Source organism: Cryptomeria japonica, chromosome 7 (assembly GCF_030272615.1).
Source record: "Cryptomeria japonica chromosome 7, Sugi_1.0, whole genome shotgun sequence".
NCBI classification, from domain to species: domain Eukaryota; kingdom Viridiplantae; phylum Streptophyta; class Pinopsida; order Cupressales; family Cupressaceae; genus Cryptomeria; species Cryptomeria japonica.
The window spans coordinates 208,550,080-208,569,537 of record NC_081411.1 but is presented as its reverse complement, the minus strand read 5'-3'; the positions used below and the strand labels follow the sequence as shown (position 1 = coordinate 208,569,537).

The following is a 19,458-nucleotide window of genomic DNA, read 5'->3' as shown; positions in this document are numbered from 1 at the left end:
CTCGTGTAATGTCCTCACTTTGAAAATAGAATTTAATAATAAATAATAAATGAAAAAATTAAAATACAAAAGAATAAAAAAAAAAAATTTAATTAAAATATAAAAGAATATAACTAGATATAATTAAGTTAATGAATGGTCAAAAGGCATAAAATGATAAGTTGTGACTCCCCCAAATATGAGGTATAAAGAGGAGAAGAGAACTCATTCGAAGGGGGGATAATTTGGGAATCAGAAGTACAGATCTGATTTAAATAAGAAGTGTAGATCTGGTTGTGAAAGTTTGTGTCCCTTTCAAAGGGCAGAAATAATGAAAAGTTGCACTCTTTCAAAGGGTGCTAATGGTGAAAGGGTGAAAGGGAAGACATGAAGAATAGGTGTGACTTTTCCCTCACATTGAGAGATATAAAGGAAGGGAATCGACAACATCCAGTGACACCACCATGGATCAGATCAGATCAGAACTGTTATTAAGTTACAGGCAGTAACATCCTTGTTCTTGGTGGTATGCATGGTGTAAGATTTTGCCAAGATCAAGGGCACAATGAAAAGTATAAAAGAGAGACAAAAGAATGACAAGAACAAACTATATTCTCATCAATATGCAAATGATCAACTGGATTAACCAATACAATGAATATGGGTCTGCTTATATAGGCAAGGCCATATGGATATGTAAGCACACAATCATGACATGTGGCTCAATGAGAAACAAGGGTAGGTAAGAAAAAGTAGAAGTAGGTAGGAGAAATAATATAATATTCCACAAGAGGTGGATGACACACCGAATGTGGAGTGTACCAGCAAGATAAGACCACAAAAGGTGGAATTTCTCCTACAAGCTATTTCCCTATGTGCACACTTCCCTAAGTGTCTCATATCCAAACTACGATGAGATGCATTATCCTAAGTTAACTTAAGTAAAGTGTAATATATCCATGATGAATAATTATTTACACCAACACCCCCCCTTAAGTGCAACTTAGGGGAATGAAGACTCAAGTCAACAATGCAAGATGGGTCTCGGCTACTAGGCCATGATAGGTACCCATGTACAACAGGCAAATGCAAGCAAACCTATGCAATGCAATCTCTCACAAACGGAGAAAGGGAGAAAACCGAGTGGGAAAAACTCCCCCCCAAAAGAGAGATGTATGTACAAAAGACTCTCAAAGAAGAAGGACAAAACCTCAAAGAGGAAAAAGTCCCCCCCATAAGAGAGGAAGGAGAAGTCAGCTGGCCCCCCCTAATGAGACATCCCGCACCCACAAGAGAGCTCGCAACTATTGGAACTTACTCTCGGTGAAAGGTTTGGTGAATATGTCTGCAACCTGCTCCATTGTAGGACAATATAGCAAATCAATGACCTGCTCCTAAATCAACTCTCGGATGTAGTGCATATGGATCTCGATGTGTTTTGTCTGTTGATGCTGGACCGGGTTTTTCGAGATGGCAATAGCACTCTGATTGTCACAATGTAGAACTGTCGGTCGTGGAGTGGTGAACCCAAACTATATGAGAATCTGCTGAAGCCAAATGGTCTGAATCACTGCATTAACAGCTCCTCGATGCTCAGCCTCAGTCGAAGAGAGAGCAATACAATGTTGCTTCTTGCTCTGCCAACAAATGGGGCCCAAACCAAGGTGGAAGCTGTAACTTGAAGTAGACTTACGATCATCAAGATCGCCAACCCAATCAGAGCCTGTGTAATCAACCAAGTGAAGTCTTGTGCCTGCTACATAGTGAATCCCATAATGATGTGTACCCTGGATGTAACGAAGGATGCGTTTGGCAGCTTTCCAATGAAGCTCATGTGGTTCCTGCATGAAGCGGGAAACCATGCCAACCGCAAATGAAATAGCAGGGCGTGTGTGAGTCAAGTAGATGAGACTACCCACAAGTTGACGATACAATGTGGCATCAACTGGTGGAGAAGAGCATTGAGCCTCAAGCTTGACTCCTGAAAGAAAGGGAGTCGATGCAGGCTTACAATCAGCCATATGAAAGCGTGCAAGTAGATCAAGAGCATACTTGGGCTGCGATAGTGTAATCCTAGAAGGTGACTGTCAAATCTCTATCCCGAGAAAGTAGTGCAAAAGACCCAAGTTAGTCATAGCAAATCTGTCATGCAAAGCAGATTTGACCCTACTAATGATGGATGCGGTGCTCCTTGTAATAATCAAATCATCAACATAGAGCACAAGTATCAAGTGAGAGTCATCCTGTCGCAAAATGTAGACATTTGGATCGGAATGACACCTGGTAAACCCTACTGAGAGAAGAAAGGAATCCATCATGGCATACCAAGCCCTGGGGGCCTTCTTAAGGCCATAGAGAGATTCCCTTAGTCTGCAAACCAAGGATGAATCCTGGATGAAACCCTATGGCTGCTCCATATAAATCTCCTCATCAAGATCCCCATGAAGAAAAGCACTCTTCAAATCCATCTGATGTACAACCCAACCATGAGCTGCGGCAATAGCAAGTCTGAAGCGAATGGAGTTCACCTTGGCTTCGGATGCAAAGGTCTCAGTATAGTCAACACCTGGAACCTGAGAGAAACCTTTTGCAACAAGCCGAGCCTTATACTTATCCACACTACCATCCGCGGCAAACTTGGTCCAATAGATCCACTTACATCGAACCATCTTGCTCCCCTTAGGGAGAGGGACTAACTCCCATGTGTTGTTCCTCATCAAGGAACTATACTCTTCCTCCATAGCGTGGTCCCACTCAGGAACCCTTGATGCTTCCCTAAATGTCTGTGGATCGAAAGTGGTAGCAATGAATGCATGTGGAAGGTCTTAATGTTGTGATCGAGTCCCCTGTGTATTTGAAGGATCCCCAACAAGAGAACCGGCTGACTCAAGTGTCTGTCGAGCCCAACGAGGTCTAGGTGGAGGTGGAAAAAGAGGCTCCTCAACTGCAAGTGGACCCTACAAAGGTGTAACCCTGCGAGTCGGACTTGAAGGTGTCACATCATCTGAATCACTGGCATCACTATCCAAAAAGGAGGAAGGTGGAGGAGGTAGAGGCTAAGCTAGGAGAGCCTTCCTCAAAATGAACACTCCTCTCAATGAAAACCTCATGTGTCTCAGGATCCATCAATCAATATGCCTTAACACCCTCACGATATCCAACAAAAGGACAAGGCCTACTCTAAGGTTCCAATGCCTTGCATTTCTGCAGAGGAATGTGAGCCCATGCTGGACACCCAAAGACTCTGAAATGTCTCACAATCAGTTTCCTACCAGCCCAAGCCTCAAAAGCAGTAATGTCTGTCAAAGCTTTGTGAGGAACCCGATTTTGGATGAGTGTGGCACAACTGATAGCCTCTGCCCAAAAGGCGAGATCAAGAGAACGTGCATGTATCATACAGCTAGCCATTTCTTTGAGAGTTCTATTCTTGTGCTCTGCAACTCCGTTTTGTTGTGGAGTGTAAGCAACAGAATGTTGAAGATCAATCCACTCAAATGTACAAAAATCCTCAAGTCTTTTGTTCACATATTCCCTTCCATTATCTATGCGAAAAATCTTGACCACTTTCCCAGACTGCTTCTCCACAAGAGCCTTAAAGTCTTGAAATCTGTCAAACACTTCGCTCTTATGAATAAGAAAGTAGACCCAAGTGAAGCGGGAGTAGTCATCAATGAAGGTGAGGACATAGCAGGCCTTACTAAATGAAAAGGTGATGGAAATGGACTTGCTACATCGCTGTGAACAAGTTGAAGAACTTCCAAAGCTCTCCAAGCTTTCCCTTTATCAAACTTCTCCTCAGGATGCTTGCCCATGGAACATCCTGAACATACACTCTCTGAAAAACTGATTCGAGGTAGACCTGTGACCATGTCTTTAGTGCCGAGCTGTTGAAGATAGCGGTAGTTGAGGTGACCAAACCACTCATGCCATAGCCTACTTTCTGAATTTGAATAAGCAAGGAAGGCCCTAGAAGGAGAACTTGGCACAAAGTGGGAGAATGAATAAAGTCTTGAGTTGTCATTGACTTGTCCCACTGCTACCAAGGCATCATTATCAAGTTCCTTTACCACAACTGAATCAGGTGTAAACTCAACCTTTTTGCCATTCCCATAGTGAGTGATTTGGTAGATAGAGAGAAGGTTGGTAGACAAGTTAGGAACATAGAGAACATTCCCAAATGTTCCATCATCCATGTCAACTGAACCTTTCCCTTCAACCACAACTTGTGTATCATCACCTGTGTAAATGTGAGGTACCTTTGATGGCTCCAATGAAGAAAACTGCTCCTTTGTAGAACCAATGTGATAAGAGGCACCTGAGTCAAGTATCCACTGCTGTGAAGAACCTATTGTAGCCACAAATGCTTGCCCTTTTCCCTTAGACTGTGAGGAAGAGGAAGGAGTTGAATCCTTCTTGTTGTAGGCGGATGGAAAGTTGATATTATTTCTCTTAAGAAGATTTGTCAACTCATCAACTTGCTTGGCGTGGCATCAAAGCTCATCGTGACCATACTTCTTGCAATAAGCACAAGTTGGTTTATCCTTCTTAGGTGGAGTCCCCTTCTTAGAAGAGGATGAAAAATCGCCTTGTGATGGAGAGGATGATTGTCCTTTTCCCTGTTGTGGCTTTGACTTCGTTTGCTTCTTCTTCTTGTTGGAATCTTTACCTTCACTTCCTTGACTCCCTTGATTAGCCACCAAAGCCTTGGACTTTGAAGACTTGAGAAGCCCCATGTTCAACAACTTAGATTGTTCCAACATCAACATTTTTGTGAAAGCATGAAATGAAGGCATAGTGTAGGAACTCCCCACTGTCAAACGATGAGTTTGGAAGCTAGAAAGAAATGTTGCATATTCAGGTGCAAGCTTGTCCAACAAGTTGAATATCAACTGAGCATCCTTTTTGTCAATTCCACAATCCTTAAGCTATGCTCTTAGCTCATTTGTTTTGCTGACATAATCTTGGATTGTATCAAAACTCTTGGGATCCAAGTTGGTGAGCTCGTTGTCAATCTTGTAACCTCTGATTTCATAAACTTGACCATACAATTTTTGAAACATTTCCCAAGCCTCTTTGATTGTAGTACACTTCTCAATGTGAAAAATGAGGTCATTTGATACATACTTACGCAAAGTTCCAAGAGCCATGCAATTCTTAGTGAGCCATCTAACTGAGCATTAGGATCAACCTTAGGATCAGGTGGTGCTTCTATTGTTCCATCTATGTAATGCGTGAGACCTTTTCCCATTAATTTGCTCCATGCTTTAATTTTCCAAGATGCATAATTAAGTGGAGTTAAAGGTGGAAATTTATGAGGACTCGTTGCAACAAAAAATGAAAGAGCACAAGGAAAGAGAGGCACAATCACACAAGACACCCCCCCAAATTCACTCAATCAAAGAACTCCCCCAAAATGATGATTTGGCACTTTATACTTAGTGCGTGTACAATGGACCACTTGCAAAAAATGGCAAAGTGGACTTCTGATTTCAACTTTACAACTGCCTCAATAAGGCCAAAGGAAACTCAAACTGATAATGCAAGAGATCTAAACTAAGATCCAAGAAAATTATAAGTACCAAGCAAGCCAAAAAAGACCAATATCTGAAAGTACAATATCCACTCAAAATCTCTTAAAACTAATCATAGATTATGGAAGTAGACGAAAAAATATGCACCTTCAAAAAAAACGGCACCTGAAAAGGAGGTCGTATGAGCTCAAACGAAGCCTTTGAAGTTGCAAAATCGAGGATTGGACAAACTGAGAAAATCTGAAAATTCTGAAAAACCTGTGCACCAAAATCAGAAAATAACCACACCACTGCGAAGAACGCAAAAAATTAGCCCAAATCAAAAAAATTGCACCCAAAAAGGAGCAAAATTGAGCAAGTTATGAGCCTCCAAAGTTGACCCAAAAAACTAAACTGCTCAACGGAGAGGGGTCTAAAATTTTCAAAAAGATGCTGACGCAGGGTAACGTCAGCAAAACACTATGTTAAATTTGACAGTTGTCTGACCATCAAAATGGTCGTCGCACCCCTGGACTAGGTTGGCTGGGCGCTGACGTGGCGGCTGACTGCGCGTTGCTGATGTGGCAGAAAGCACGGATGAATGGGCGCAGGGTCTGCATGGCAGCTAACATGGCACCTAACGCAAAAACTTACGCGAGCGAGTGACATGGCCAACGGGAGTGCCCAGCTGCTGGCAGGAGGTTGCCGGCAGCGAAAGTCAGTGGGCGACAGAAGGCGACCGACGCAAAGTTGGGCCGGAGGCGATGCTGCTAGTGGCAGAGACCGGTGGCGATTGTGCGGAGCGAAGACCGGTTGCAGCTGTGCGGTGGTGGCTGCGCGAAGCGATGGGGCTGCTAATAGAGGAGCTACCGCGGGGGGATACAACCTGCACGATGGCTGTTGCACGAGGACCGTTGTCAGAGGACGGCGGCACAACTTGCAAACACTGTGTACGAAGTATGGTGGGGGAGTCAGTCACAGACCCCCCAAAAAAAAAAATTATATTTTTTTTCACACTGCAAAAAAAATTTCAGGATTTTTTTTTTTTTAGATCCGAAACCGTACGCCCAACCCCACACACACTAGAATAACATTAATCAGTGCCCCACTGTTCTAAGGATAAACCTGCTATTGGGCAAAAAATTCCTCCACACCCAAAATTCGACTTTCGTCAAAATAGGTCAAGTTTATACTCGATTTTTATGGAAACGGCCTCCCAAACGCAATGGTGAGGTCGAAAACACTCTATGATGCCTCCAAAACGCATAGTACCTTAGATTCGAAAATAGAAGCCTTCTAAGATGTCTCGCAAAACCAATCAATGAAGCCCCAATAGCTCTGATACCATGTGAGATTTTGCCAAGATCAAGGGCACAATGAAAAGTATAAAAGAGAGACAAGAATGACAAGAACAAACTGTATTCTCATCAATATGCAAATGATCAATTGGATTAACCAATACAATGAATATGGGCGTACTTATATAGGCAAGGCCATATGGATATGTGAGCACAGAAAATAACATGTGGCTTAATGAGAAACAAGGGTAGGTAAGAAAAAGTAGGGGTAGGTAGGAGAAATGATATAATATTCCACAAGAGGTGGATGACCCACCGAATGTGGAGTGTACCAACAAGATAAAACCACAAAAGGTGGAATTTCTCCTACAAGTATATCCCTATGTGTACACTTCCCGAAGTGTCTCATATCCAAACTACGATGAGATGCATTATCCTAAGTTAACTTAAGTAAAGTGTAATAATATCCATGATGAATAATTATTTACACCAACACATGGGTATGTGCTTAATATATGAAGCCTAATAATGTTCTTATGCAGAATTTAATAGTAATATTAATATAGACTGTAATATGCATGACAGTCATACTTATTTCATATGTATTCATAGTACAACATGATATTGGCATATTTATAGGCCCAAGCTCTTAACTCGTTCTAATTCCTTTTTCTTGAGACGTGGTGTGATGCTGATAGGGAGAGGCAAAGTAAAACCAACTCATGATAGATGAGCCCCAAGGGTGAAAGAACTCAGGATCCTGAAATCTGGGTTGTAGGCCCCAAGGGTGAATGGACTGAGGTCCCGATAATCTGGGCTGCATTAGAGATGGTATCATTGCACCCTAGACAAGCAAGTCTCCCATCTAGGACTAAGAAATTGGAAGGAGATTAAAGTTGGGCCTAAATAAGGACAAAACCTATTGTACCATGAGCAACCTAGTTATTTAATATGACAATTAATGTAGCATGATAAGTAGTATGTTTCCATTTGGGAATTGGCAACCTACAAATAGGGGGCATTACAACTCGATTGTTGGCTAAGGGCTTCTCGTAGAAAGAAAGCATTGACAATGAGGAAACATTTGCTCCTATAGCAAAGTTGAGCACCATCCAATTGGTTCTAGCCATTGCAACACAGTTTGGCTGGAAGGTCCAACAAATGGACATCAAGAGTGTCTTCCTCAATGATGAATCGAAGGAAGAGGTCTATATTCAAGGTTGTCAATAAAGAACACTAGGTATGTGTAAGGAACCCTGCTGGTTCTAACTGCTGATGCTGGTCTTACTTTTGTTTGGGTTTTGAGGTTTTGTAATTTTTTTGTGTTTTTGATATAAAAGCAATGCATAAAATAACAATGTAAACTTCTGAAAACTGAAACTAAATTGATCACATAAGAATAAGGGCAGAAATTATTATTAATCTCTTATTCATAAATTTTCTGAATATCAACATTAACATGCATACCCGATTTTATGATCAGATTTCTTCTCTTCAAACTCCTGGCAAAAAGCAGCCACTAAATGATTAATATCTCCAGGAATCGATTGAATCTATCTGTGCCCTTGTTATTAGTGCCATCCCCAATGCTGGCCGTACTCTTCCTTGATCTCTCACAATTTTTTAAAGCCTCCACAATGAAGATCGTACCTTTATGCTAACCACCCCTTTGCTGCAGCTATGGGGTTTGAAAAGCAGGCCGTACAATCCTAAGATGAAGCCAAGAGCCCTCCTCAATCACAGCATTCAAACCCTCTAATATTCTGATCCAAGAAGAGATGAAAAAACTCTATGAATGTCTCCAATCTGCACAATGATTACTTCTGGATGAAGCCAATCCTATAAGCTATCCTCAGCTGGTATTTCACAACCTTAGGCAGCTCTGACAATGAAGAAAGCACGTTCTCCAATGTCTGAATCTCTGAAAAATCTGCAGGAAACCCTTGTCTCTCCACTAACTCTAAAGCTCACAATATTCAAGAGAAAAAATCATCAAACATAATGAATCGAACTTCTCATTCCAAGGTTTATATATTCTCCAAGAGAAGTTCGAACTTCTCCAAAAAGGCATTTAAATGAAATAACATTACATTAACTCCAATACTTTAATAAATACCTTAGCTTAGGATTCCATAAATTAATTGAATAATTGGCCCCTTCCAATGATGACTCGACCCTCAACTTTAAGTGAGATTATAAAGTTATAATTTATAATAAGCCATTTAATGATTTAATATTAATTTGGCCACTAAAATATTAATCTTCCAAAAATAATTAACATTTTGATATGTCGTCTAAAACGGGAGTCCATCCTGCTTTAGAAAGGTCCTTCTCAATCAACTTCTGACTTACTATAAATAGCAAGTATAGCAAATGAAGTCCAAACCAAAGCATACTGAAAAACTGGAGTAGATACCAACTGAAAGAGACCCTCTGTCCACACTCATTAGCCTACGAGGGTCAAAATTATAGGCTGATCTACCTAATACTGATGACTAATTAGAAGGGGACATCACAGTATGCAGATTGGTGAAAGCACTTTATGGCCTCAAATAGGCTCCTCGAGTATGGTACATAAAAATTGATCAATATTTGGTTGCACAAGGCTTTTAGAGGAGTCCTTCAGATCCCAACTTGTATGTCAAGAATACTAGTAGTGAGATCATTCTTCTTGTCATCTATGTCAATGGCCTGATCAAAACTGATAGTGCAGCACATTTGATTGAGTAGATCAAACAGAATTTGGTCTGTTTGATCAAATAGAATTTGTTCTTTTGATATGACAAATTTGGGACTTATGCATTATTGTCTCCGTGTAAAGGTTTGGCAAACAAGTGGCAGTATCTTTATTTCTCAGTCAAAGTATGCCAGAAGTTTGTTGGATAAGTTCAGGATGAATGCTTGCAAACCTTCATCTACACCTATAGAGAAAGGGCTGAAACTATCAGCCAAATCAGATTCACCTGTGGTGAATGAATCAGCATTCAGGCAACTAGTTCGCAGCCTTATCTACCTTACGGCTACTAGACCTAATCTTAGTTACGCTATAGCTACATATCTCACTTCATGACAGCCCCTAAGGCAGAACATTGGGTTGCAACGAAGCGTGTATTGAGATATGAGAGGGTACACCTGATTTTTGCATTTTGTATAGCATAAGTAAAGATCCTCGGCCGATTGGTTTTATAGACTCAAATTGGGCAGGTTTTGTTGTTGATAGGAAGCCTACTTCTGGTATGTCTTTAGTCTGGGCATGGATGCAATCAAATGGACCAATAAGAAACAGCAAGCGGTAGCTCTTTCCTCGACCGCAGCGGAATATCAAGGAACTATCAAAGCAGAATGTGAGGCAGCTTGGCTTCGAAGGATGCTTTCTAACATGCAAATGTCTCAAGCAAGTCCTTCTCCCTTGTTCTGAGACAATCGAGGGTGCTGAAACTTGTCAAGAATCCAATCCTCCACAAGCACACCAAACATTTTGAGCTTCATTGTCACTTCATTAGACAACTTGTAGAAGATGGATTTGTTCAATTGCAATATATTCCAACTGAGAATCAAACTGCAGAGATCCTCAACAAGTCCCTGAGCCCGGACAAGTTTGTAAAATTTAGGGGCCAACTTGGTGTAGTTGATAGGATGACCATTAAGAGAGGGTATTAGAGTATGTAATTATCATTTAATGATCATCTAGTTGTATTTAGTTTAGTTTACTTGTATTAGATAGTTTCTATTTTCAGTTTCAATTTACGGTTGTTTCATTTAGAAACATCGTCTTTGTAATTGCTTTAAATGGAGCTTTGCATCTCCATTGTTAATTCAAGCAATTACCATTTAGGCACCCAGCTTCAAGAGTTCTTATTGGTGCACATTTTAGGTTTTTATTTTGGAGCCTTGGATTAAGAGGTGGACTATCAAGGGTGGAGATTGATTCATATGTTTAGAAGTTGTTATAAAACACCCTAAGGGCTCATTTTGAGATCATGATGGGATGAAGTTTTCTACTTATTGCTGCTGTAACTTGGCTTGAGCATTCAAACCCTTGGGTATCCCTGGTTTCAGTGAGACACATGGGCTCTCCCTAATCAGAAGAGTGTGTTTTGGTAGAATAACTCCGGTTTGTGAAACCCTAGCACATTGTGAATTCTGGGCTGCAAGTATTTATCAGGCTGGAGGCCAATTAGAGAAAGATACCAGCATTGAAGATTCAGATTGGTGAACATCTACAGCTGTACATTGTCAATTTTTTAGCACCTTTTTGGGACAGCTGCAAAGGAGCAGCTAAATCAGTCTGTTTGCCGGTCTTTTGGGGGGAGCCTAGCGCCTGTTTGAGGGTCGGTTAGGGTTTGATAAAATTCATAAATAAATCTGAGGTATTCTTGTGCCTAAATCTGTCTATTTTTCTGTCTATAACTCAGAAAAGCAATAAGGAAATCAGACATATGCTTTTCTGGAAATTCTGGACTATTACAAGGGTTGTTTCGTAATTATTTCTGAGCACAGTAAGAATCAGAAAATTCTGCCTTTGGTCCTAAATCTGATCTGAACACTGACAAAAATCTGAGATGTAATCTTGTGCAAGTTCATTTCTAGATTTATGCCCTAGTTTGCAGAGGTGTTTTCTTTTATCAGTTGTGCCCTAGTTTGCAGAAATTATTGTCTTGTTTTTAGTATCCTATTTAGGAATATTACATGGCCAAACTCCAAGGTGGACTGAGGGATGGAATGGACCAGAAATTCTTCCATGCTCTCACAATACAAGGATGACCATCCTTAAGATTGCTGTTTGCAAGCATTTCCAATGAATTCCTAATATGGTTGACTATAAGGAATATGCCTTGGGTCAAATACGAATGACATTAGGGTGTACCGATTTAGATATGAATGATGTTAATATGGATTTCGATGCTACCATGGATTCTTGATACTTACGGTTTTTAATGTCAGTTTCTAGTGATTAATATTGTTTGCAGGCCCTACACCAGGAATATCCCATAAAGGCCATTATAATTGGTAATTTTATTATAAAGTTACATCGGTAAAGATAATATGATTCTCACCTTAAGTTGGAATTACTATTTCGGGACTAAATACAGGTAAAACCCAAAAAGGGACATTACATCATTTGATACTGGTGAAAAGGATGGTACATCTGCCCACTATCCTGCTGTCACTAATCGTGCTTACCCACATTGCTGGCTTAAGGAGCATATTGATTTCAGAGTCAGAGCTTTGGAGAATCAAATTAAAAATCCCAATAAAAAAATGGCTAAGAGGGCTCATAAGAAGTCCAAGAAATAATGCGTGTTTGTTGGTTATTATTGTCTCATGGCCAATCTGGACTGTCATCCTATTTTATTGTCAGTTTGTGATACGTGTTAAATGTTTCTGCTATTTACTCTGCTTGGTTGATTATATACTATTTTGGACGGATTAGATCACACTTAATTCTTATATCGTGCTCATTTGGAGCTTTTTTTTGTCACATTTTCATGCAGTTGCTCATATGAGCTATAATTGTAAACTTTACCTAATATAAACCAAGAATAAAAATTATGCAAATGTTTACCAAGAAGCGTGCTACTGAGAGATCTATCTTCTATCACAAAAACAATCAGGATAAAATATGCTGTGTAAATCCCAAGCCTATAGATCAAGAGTAGACAACTGGTTTTTGAACACCAGTAACCATATAAACTAATAAAAGCTGTTCCACAAGATATTGATGGCAAATCTAGTTCAGAAGTCCTACAGAAGACTATCATAATTTTTACTTCATTCATTCATTTCTCTACAGGCAACTGGTAAAATGTTAAGCATACCTTGTGCACATCTAGCGAATTATAGGTCCATGTTCGTAGCCTGCTGTACTCCTCTCTGTATCGTACTGGCCCATTATCTAATCTGCAATAATGTATATCACACTTTCTCTCCCAATACTTATGGAGTTCCCTTAAAAATTAAACCTAGTTTACCAAACAATGTATAAACATTTTTTTTATAAAAGGAGAGAAAGTGAGAAGAGGATAGGGGGTTTCGAACTTCAAAGATAATTGGGTAAAGAAAAGAAAAATCTCAGAAAACTGACAACATTCCGCTACTGAATGATTTCAAAAAGCTTGAAATACCGCTTAAAGAGACTTAAGAAAAAGGATAATAACAAAGAATGATAAAAACAATTTAATTTACTTACTCCGCATATGCAATGATCTGTTTGGCAATCTCGGGGTCTGTCTTGGCGGCCGATGAAGATGTCTTCCGTTGCTCTTCCTGAAGCGCAAGCTCTGTTTGGCGGAAACCCTTCCTCTTCAAATATGCCATTACTGCATTTTCTATTTCTGACTCCTCCATCTCGTTTTACTGCAGACTAATCAGGCAGTTATCAATTTGAATAACTTCTCACTGGACCAAAGATGATATCTTATAAATTTGCTGGGTTTTATGTTCGAATACGCCCTATTTGCACGGATGGAAATTCTCCACCCAGAAGCACACAATTTAAAACCTCGCCCTTTGAATGTTACATGTCTTCGCAACGCTATTTCCAGGCATCCGTTGAAAGTGGAAATTGCTCATTTATGACTGTTACATTAAATATAATTTTTTTCTCATAGAGTGAATTTTTTTTATTATATTTTAATTTTAGGATTTTTTATTTTGCAAGTGGGATTTCATTATGGAAATAGACTTCTTTCATAGTTCAAGATATGGAGCAATCTAAATGTGCCTACCCCTTCCAAAATTTGAATTGACATCTTTTTAGTATAAAAATTGCGAATTTATGAAATTGTAATTATAAAAGTTTCATATTTGTACTCTTTTTTTTTTTCACTTTTATCAACGTTCCTTTGATGTAACAAGTGAATGTTAGCCTTTCAAGTTTTGAGTACATTCAATATGTATTATAAGTGTCATATTAGAGTGTAAATATGATTCATTCCATGACTAATCATTCGAGTTTCATCCATGATAGTGTTCTTCAATCTAGGTTAAGTTTGTAGGTGTGAACTTGACTTTATTTTGATTAGGGGATCCTAAATGTAATAATTAGTTTTCAAGTATTGTATTTGTGTATAAATTTAACTCATACTTGAATAGCAATCATCACTAATCACAAGACTTTCATTCATAATGCCTAGATTATTATTCTTCATCTTGAATTAGATCTACAAATGTGAAACTAACACAAGTTAGTTTCTGAGACAAAAATTTGATCCCTTCATCTTTTAAATTTCAATTTCATTTTTTTCATTTGCTCAACTATTTCACTAGTCATTGTGAGTCAATCTGATGTGCATTATGTTAATTTGTGCACTTGGTAGTTTTATAAAAAGGCATTACCTTGTCCATTTGAAATCATCTAAGGATATCTAGGACAAGAAGGAATCAATTGAGCACATCAAGAGACTTCAGTTTAAATAAAAAGAATTTAGCACATGATTAGAGTTTTGAGAGAACATCACCTTAGATCCATTAGACACTTTCTTTTTGTATTTAAATCTTCACTTAGAGCCATAAATTCAATCTATCCAAGGGTTTAACTAGTCATAGATGTTGATCATTACGATCTATCAATTACTCAAAGGTGCTTGTAAACATCAATCCTTACAAGCATTTAGATTTTAGAGAAGTGAGGTGAAACAAGTATTCAACAATGAATGAGACACGTGGTCATTCCACATAGAAGATCACTTTTGTACTTGTGGATCGATTTTGCATATGTATATTTAGACTAGGGCAAAAGAAGCCAAATTTTGTAAACCAAAAAATTATAACTATGTCATCCAATAGTTCAAAGTATTAGGAAATCACTTCCAAGTATTTAGTGCCTTATTATCTTCATCATCAAAATTTAACTAAGTATTATTTTTAATTTAATTTAATTTCTATATTTATTTGTATTTGTGGCAATGGTCAATCGCACACTAATTAACATTGGTTAATTACTTGTATATTGTTTGTAATTATTCGATTAGGGTGGGTTTATGTAAAGTAAATTTTATTCTCTTATATGAACTGGTCATTTTTAAAAAATGTATTGGCATAAAAAGTGGAAGAAGAAAATACGTCAATGAATTGTGAAAAATATTGATGGATTTAATTGGAAAAAGAAAACAAGTGTTTAAGAGGTTGTACAATCATTTAATATTCATGTGTAAAAAATGATAGCAATCGAGAAAAGATTTTTTTTTTTAGTAGGGATAGAGTGCACCAAGATGAGTGTAGAAGTACAGCATGTCAAGAGGGTTGTTGTTAAGGAAGAACCGTAGAAAGAAAGTTAATCGTGAAGGATACAAGTGAATTCATAAAGTTGTTTCGAGAATAAGACAATGTTTTAGGTATAGGGAGAATGTTGGCAAGGTATAGAGGGTTGTGAGGCACAACAAATGTCATTTGAATCATTTCAAGATCCATATATCCATTACATACCACTTAAATAGTCTTAAAACACCTCTAGTGTGCTTGAATAATTTATAAAAGTGTAAAATATTACAAACGAAAAGTGCTATCATGAAAGGATGTGATGGAAACACTTGAAATGGCACTAAGAGGCTATGTAAATAGGGAAAAGTGGAAGATAACAGTGTGGAATGGTGTGGAATCATGTGTGGTATCATATGAACTACAAATGCATGAGAATAAAGAATATGCCAAGTGGGAATAAATTATGAAGAATGAATTATAATGCATGTATAAGCCATGAAAGTGTATTAGAATATGATGTTATGAGTGTATATATGAATGCATGAAATTTATTATATTTTGGTCTATACTTATTGCATATCTAAGTTTTTCCATTTTATTGTATCGCATCGATGTTGACTATATAACAAAATATTAATTATTAGACATTAATCAAGGTTATTCTGTCAACATTCCCTTTCTATAGCATTTCCAAAATATTTGAAAGCTTTAACTTTGTTGGAGAGTGACAACCTTTTCAAAATGGATTTTATATAGTTGCAATATGTTTAGGAGATCAAGTTGAATCCATTTGTTCTTTTTGGGAGTAGTTTTGATAATCTACGTGGTTTCAACACTTTTTGGAGTATGTTATTTAAGGAAAGTGATAATTTCATTAAGTCGGTTATCTAGTGAAGTCTAGAGTATGTTGGTGCATTCAGAATTTAATTTTTGGTTCTTATATTTCCCACGAATTAGGGTGCATGTGCCTAAAATAATTAAATATTAAATAATTAATATGCAAGTTATTAAAAAGAGAATAAATGACAACTTATATTAATTATTTATAAAGGTAAATTTTAAGTGACTTAAGTGTCAAAAAAGTAAATAATAAAATAAAATCACTTATTCAGAGCTCAAGCTTATTTTTTAAAAACTAATTTAAAATTATAATTTTTGAAAAGTTTCAAAAGCTCTTATAAGAGGGAAATTGGAGGAGAAACTCATTTTGAATATTTTAGCAAGCCTTGTTTTCTTTGAGGTTAAAGGTAAGACTTGTTTCAATGGTGGTAGATTTCTCCTCGGCTAATATTGTGTGATTCATTCAAAGTCACAATTTGTGTAGAAAGGATTCAAATGTACATTTATCTAGAGTTCATAGTTGAACTAAATGTTTATATAGTAAGATTTTCAGAGCCAATCAATTTTATAGGTCCTAGATACAAGTTTTTTTTTATATTTGAAAACAAATAATTAATTTATGCGTGTTGTGTATGCAAGTGAAAAAAGAGTAGAGTTTATAGTGGAAAAGGAGATATGTCTTCATCGATGTTCTATCACACTATGATTTTAAGCTTTTGTAGAAGAAGGTTTGCGATCACTCAACATCGATTCATTTTCTTCCTTTGCATTAGGAATGAAAGGAAGAATGGAAGGAGTCACTAAAGGTCGAGAGATAGCAAGTGTCAGGTGTTTCCCTCTTTTCTTTATAGGATTGTGGAGGTATAGCCACAATATATAGGAGGAATATTAGGAGTAGGAAGAATTCCTAGTCTAGGATGTGGCTCACTTGTTACATGTGGGATGGGAAGAGCTACTTTTATATCCATAGACAACGAAGGATCTTTAAGGTAGCATTCGAAGTGGACCCTAAAGGATTACTCGAGCATAAGTCAATTATCCCATTTCTTTTAAACTTTTGGTAGGAAAGGAATATGATATCTTGGTGAGGTTTAAGTGGTTGAGGTTTTTGAATCCAAAAGTAGTCAAGGGTAAAGTTTCCTCAATTAGATAAGGGATGGAAAAGACGATGATGTATATTTATAACTTGTCCTTTGTGGGAAAATTTCAAATGGTTATGGATGTTATAAGGGGCTTCCTTCGTGGATGCGAGCCAAGGATAACCCAACTTCACATGAAATTGGTGTGAGGTAGGGATAATGGTAAAAGGAACATCAAAGCACTTAGAGCCAACTTCAATAGGAAAGGTGATGGAACCTATGGTAGGACAAGTGAAAACATCATGCACCTTAATCAAGACTTTAGATTTATCATATGTGTCTTGATTCAATTCACGTGTGTAAACATATTCTTATGTGATTGCATTCACTATACATACTAGATCAATAAGCACTACACTTGAGAGTTTGTCTTTGATTTGTGTAGTAATTTATAATGGACCATCAGGTCCATTTATGATATCATGTGAGATAAACACAATATTTGGCCCACACTTCTTCTTAGGATTCTATTGGTCTATCAAATTCATAATATTATTTTGGTTAAGTAATTCAATAGTAGTTATATGACTATCATCTTTGAGTTCAACAACAGTTATGGAATGGAAAGGTAAAGGATTGGTAAAGCTTTGCAAGTTTTAATCAAGTACTGTTAGATTTATTCCCTTTATCATTCACACCCCCCAACAAAATAACATTAGAGTCGTGAGGTCTTTAATTTCATTTTTCATATGCATACATTTATCTATGTCATACCCAAGTTGACCATGATAGTGACAAAAGGCCTTTGAGTTAAAGGAAGGAGATAAAGTTTTTGAGGTATCTATGGGATGGACAAGGAGAAGCTTCATCAAATTGTTGTTAATCAAGTGAAGCATAATGGTATGCAAGGACTCAAAAAGTGGTGTTAAGTTGTCATGTTTGAATGGTCTAGAAAAAAAGTGAGCTACAATAGGGGGTGATATGGCTACAACTTGAGCATCAATGTTATTGGAAGAATTGTTGTTGTTGATCTTAATGAAGATTTTATTTTGTTTTCTAAAGCCTTGGTAAGTTTGATGAGAACCTTTAGACATCAACTAGAGTTAAAGATGAAGAACCATTATATTGACTAACCTAAAGTCAATATTCACAAAGTGTTGTGCACAAGCATGTGAAAGATTAGTATTTCAAAAGCAAGATCATTTCTCTAATATGTGGTTAGAAATTTTGAACAAAAAATTCTTTGAATATCAACATTAGGAAAAGCATGAGAAATTTGTGTATACAAATATTGATATGTACTAATGAAATAAGTCAATTTTTCCTTAATACCTCATTTGCAATGCAAAAAAATAGTGAAAGTAACTTGTGGCTCAATTTTATTTTAAAAATGTTGCAAGAAAGCATGCACCAAATGCTAAAAATTAACAATTAGATTATTATGCAAGGAGGAAAACCATTCCAAAGAAATTTCTTTTAATTGAGGGAAGAGTTTTGCAATAAATTTTTGGTTAAAGAAGAAGTCACTCCATAAATAAAAAAGTATTTTCACATGAATTTGGGGGTCACCTTTTCCATTGTATTTATCAAAATGAGGGGCCTCAATATTTTGTGGTAGTTTGATTCAAATGATCTCAATGAAAAGTGGACTACTTGCAATGTATGCAGGGATAGAGGATTGGGATTGGGTTATGTTGGCCAATTAATGTTGTAAAGATGGAACATTTTACAACAAATGGTTTATGGAAGCATCGGTGGGTGAAATATTTTGGGAAAAGTTGGATTGTGATGTAGTATTTGAAGGTATCTAGTATGGTATGTAGGTGGAACATCATGGTAAGTGGGTGGACGAGATGGTTGGTGCATGTTTTAAAAAACAAAAAGGAGATTGGTTGAAGATGGAACATAAACATTTTAATTTATAGTATTAATTCTATTACTAACATCAATAGAATTACCATTTTGTGTCGTAGTAGTCATAATAGTAGATGTGTAGATAGGAACATTGGGTATTGTTGTGGGAATAATTATTGGTATCTCAACTTGTGTTAGAGAAATGAAATATCCAATCACTTCCATGCAACTAGCTATCTTCATAAGTTTTTCATCCATTATGTGCGCTATGCTATGTATAAATTCCACACCATGTTCATTACCTTGGATCAACTTCCTAAGACTCTCAACCAAGGCGACTACCTCTCCATCCAAGTTTTCTTGACTAACAAATTGTTGAAGATTTTCTAATTTACTATCTATCTTTGCCAATTGTTCATTAGACAATTCTATTGAAGGGTCATCATCTGAGAACCATGAGGAGAGGGATTCTCAACAATGTTAGGTAAGGTAGGTGCTAGATTATGAGAAGATTATTCACCCAAGCTCTTAGGTGGGAATAAGTTAACACTCAACTCAGGCTCAACACCATTAGCATTTAAACCATGAGACGTAATAAGTCAAAACTTCTTCTTATAGGAATTTTGTATTAAAAATATCAAGTTATGAAATTTATAAATAAGTACAAGCTCCAACAACACACAATCACTCTAGGAA

The 19,458-nt window shown here is 37.3% G+C and overlaps 1 protein-coding gene across 2 annotated transcripts in view; it reads right to left on the bottom strand.

The window, feature by feature from the left end:
• Nucleotides 1-13,358, bottom strand: part of LOC131036459 (transcription initiation factor TFIID subunit 5) — a 146,377-nt gene extending 133,019 nt beyond the window's left edge. Inside the window, exons 1-2 of one of the 2 annotated variants that reach the window (XM_057968350.2) lie at nucleotides 12,978-13,358; nucleotides 12,607-12,688 (exon numbers count right to left, since the gene is read on the bottom strand). In XM_057968350.2, the coding sequence (XP_057824333.1) occupies nucleotides 12,607-12,688; nucleotides 12,978-13,135 (240 nt within the window). In that variant the 5' untranslated portion in view covers nucleotides 13,136-13,358. The remainder of the gene's footprint in view (nucleotides 1-12,606; nucleotides 12,689-12,977) is intronic. The other variant, XM_057968349.2, reaches the window with a different exon arrangement.
• Between the last annotated feature and the right edge of the window lie 6,100 nt (nucleotides 13,359-19,458).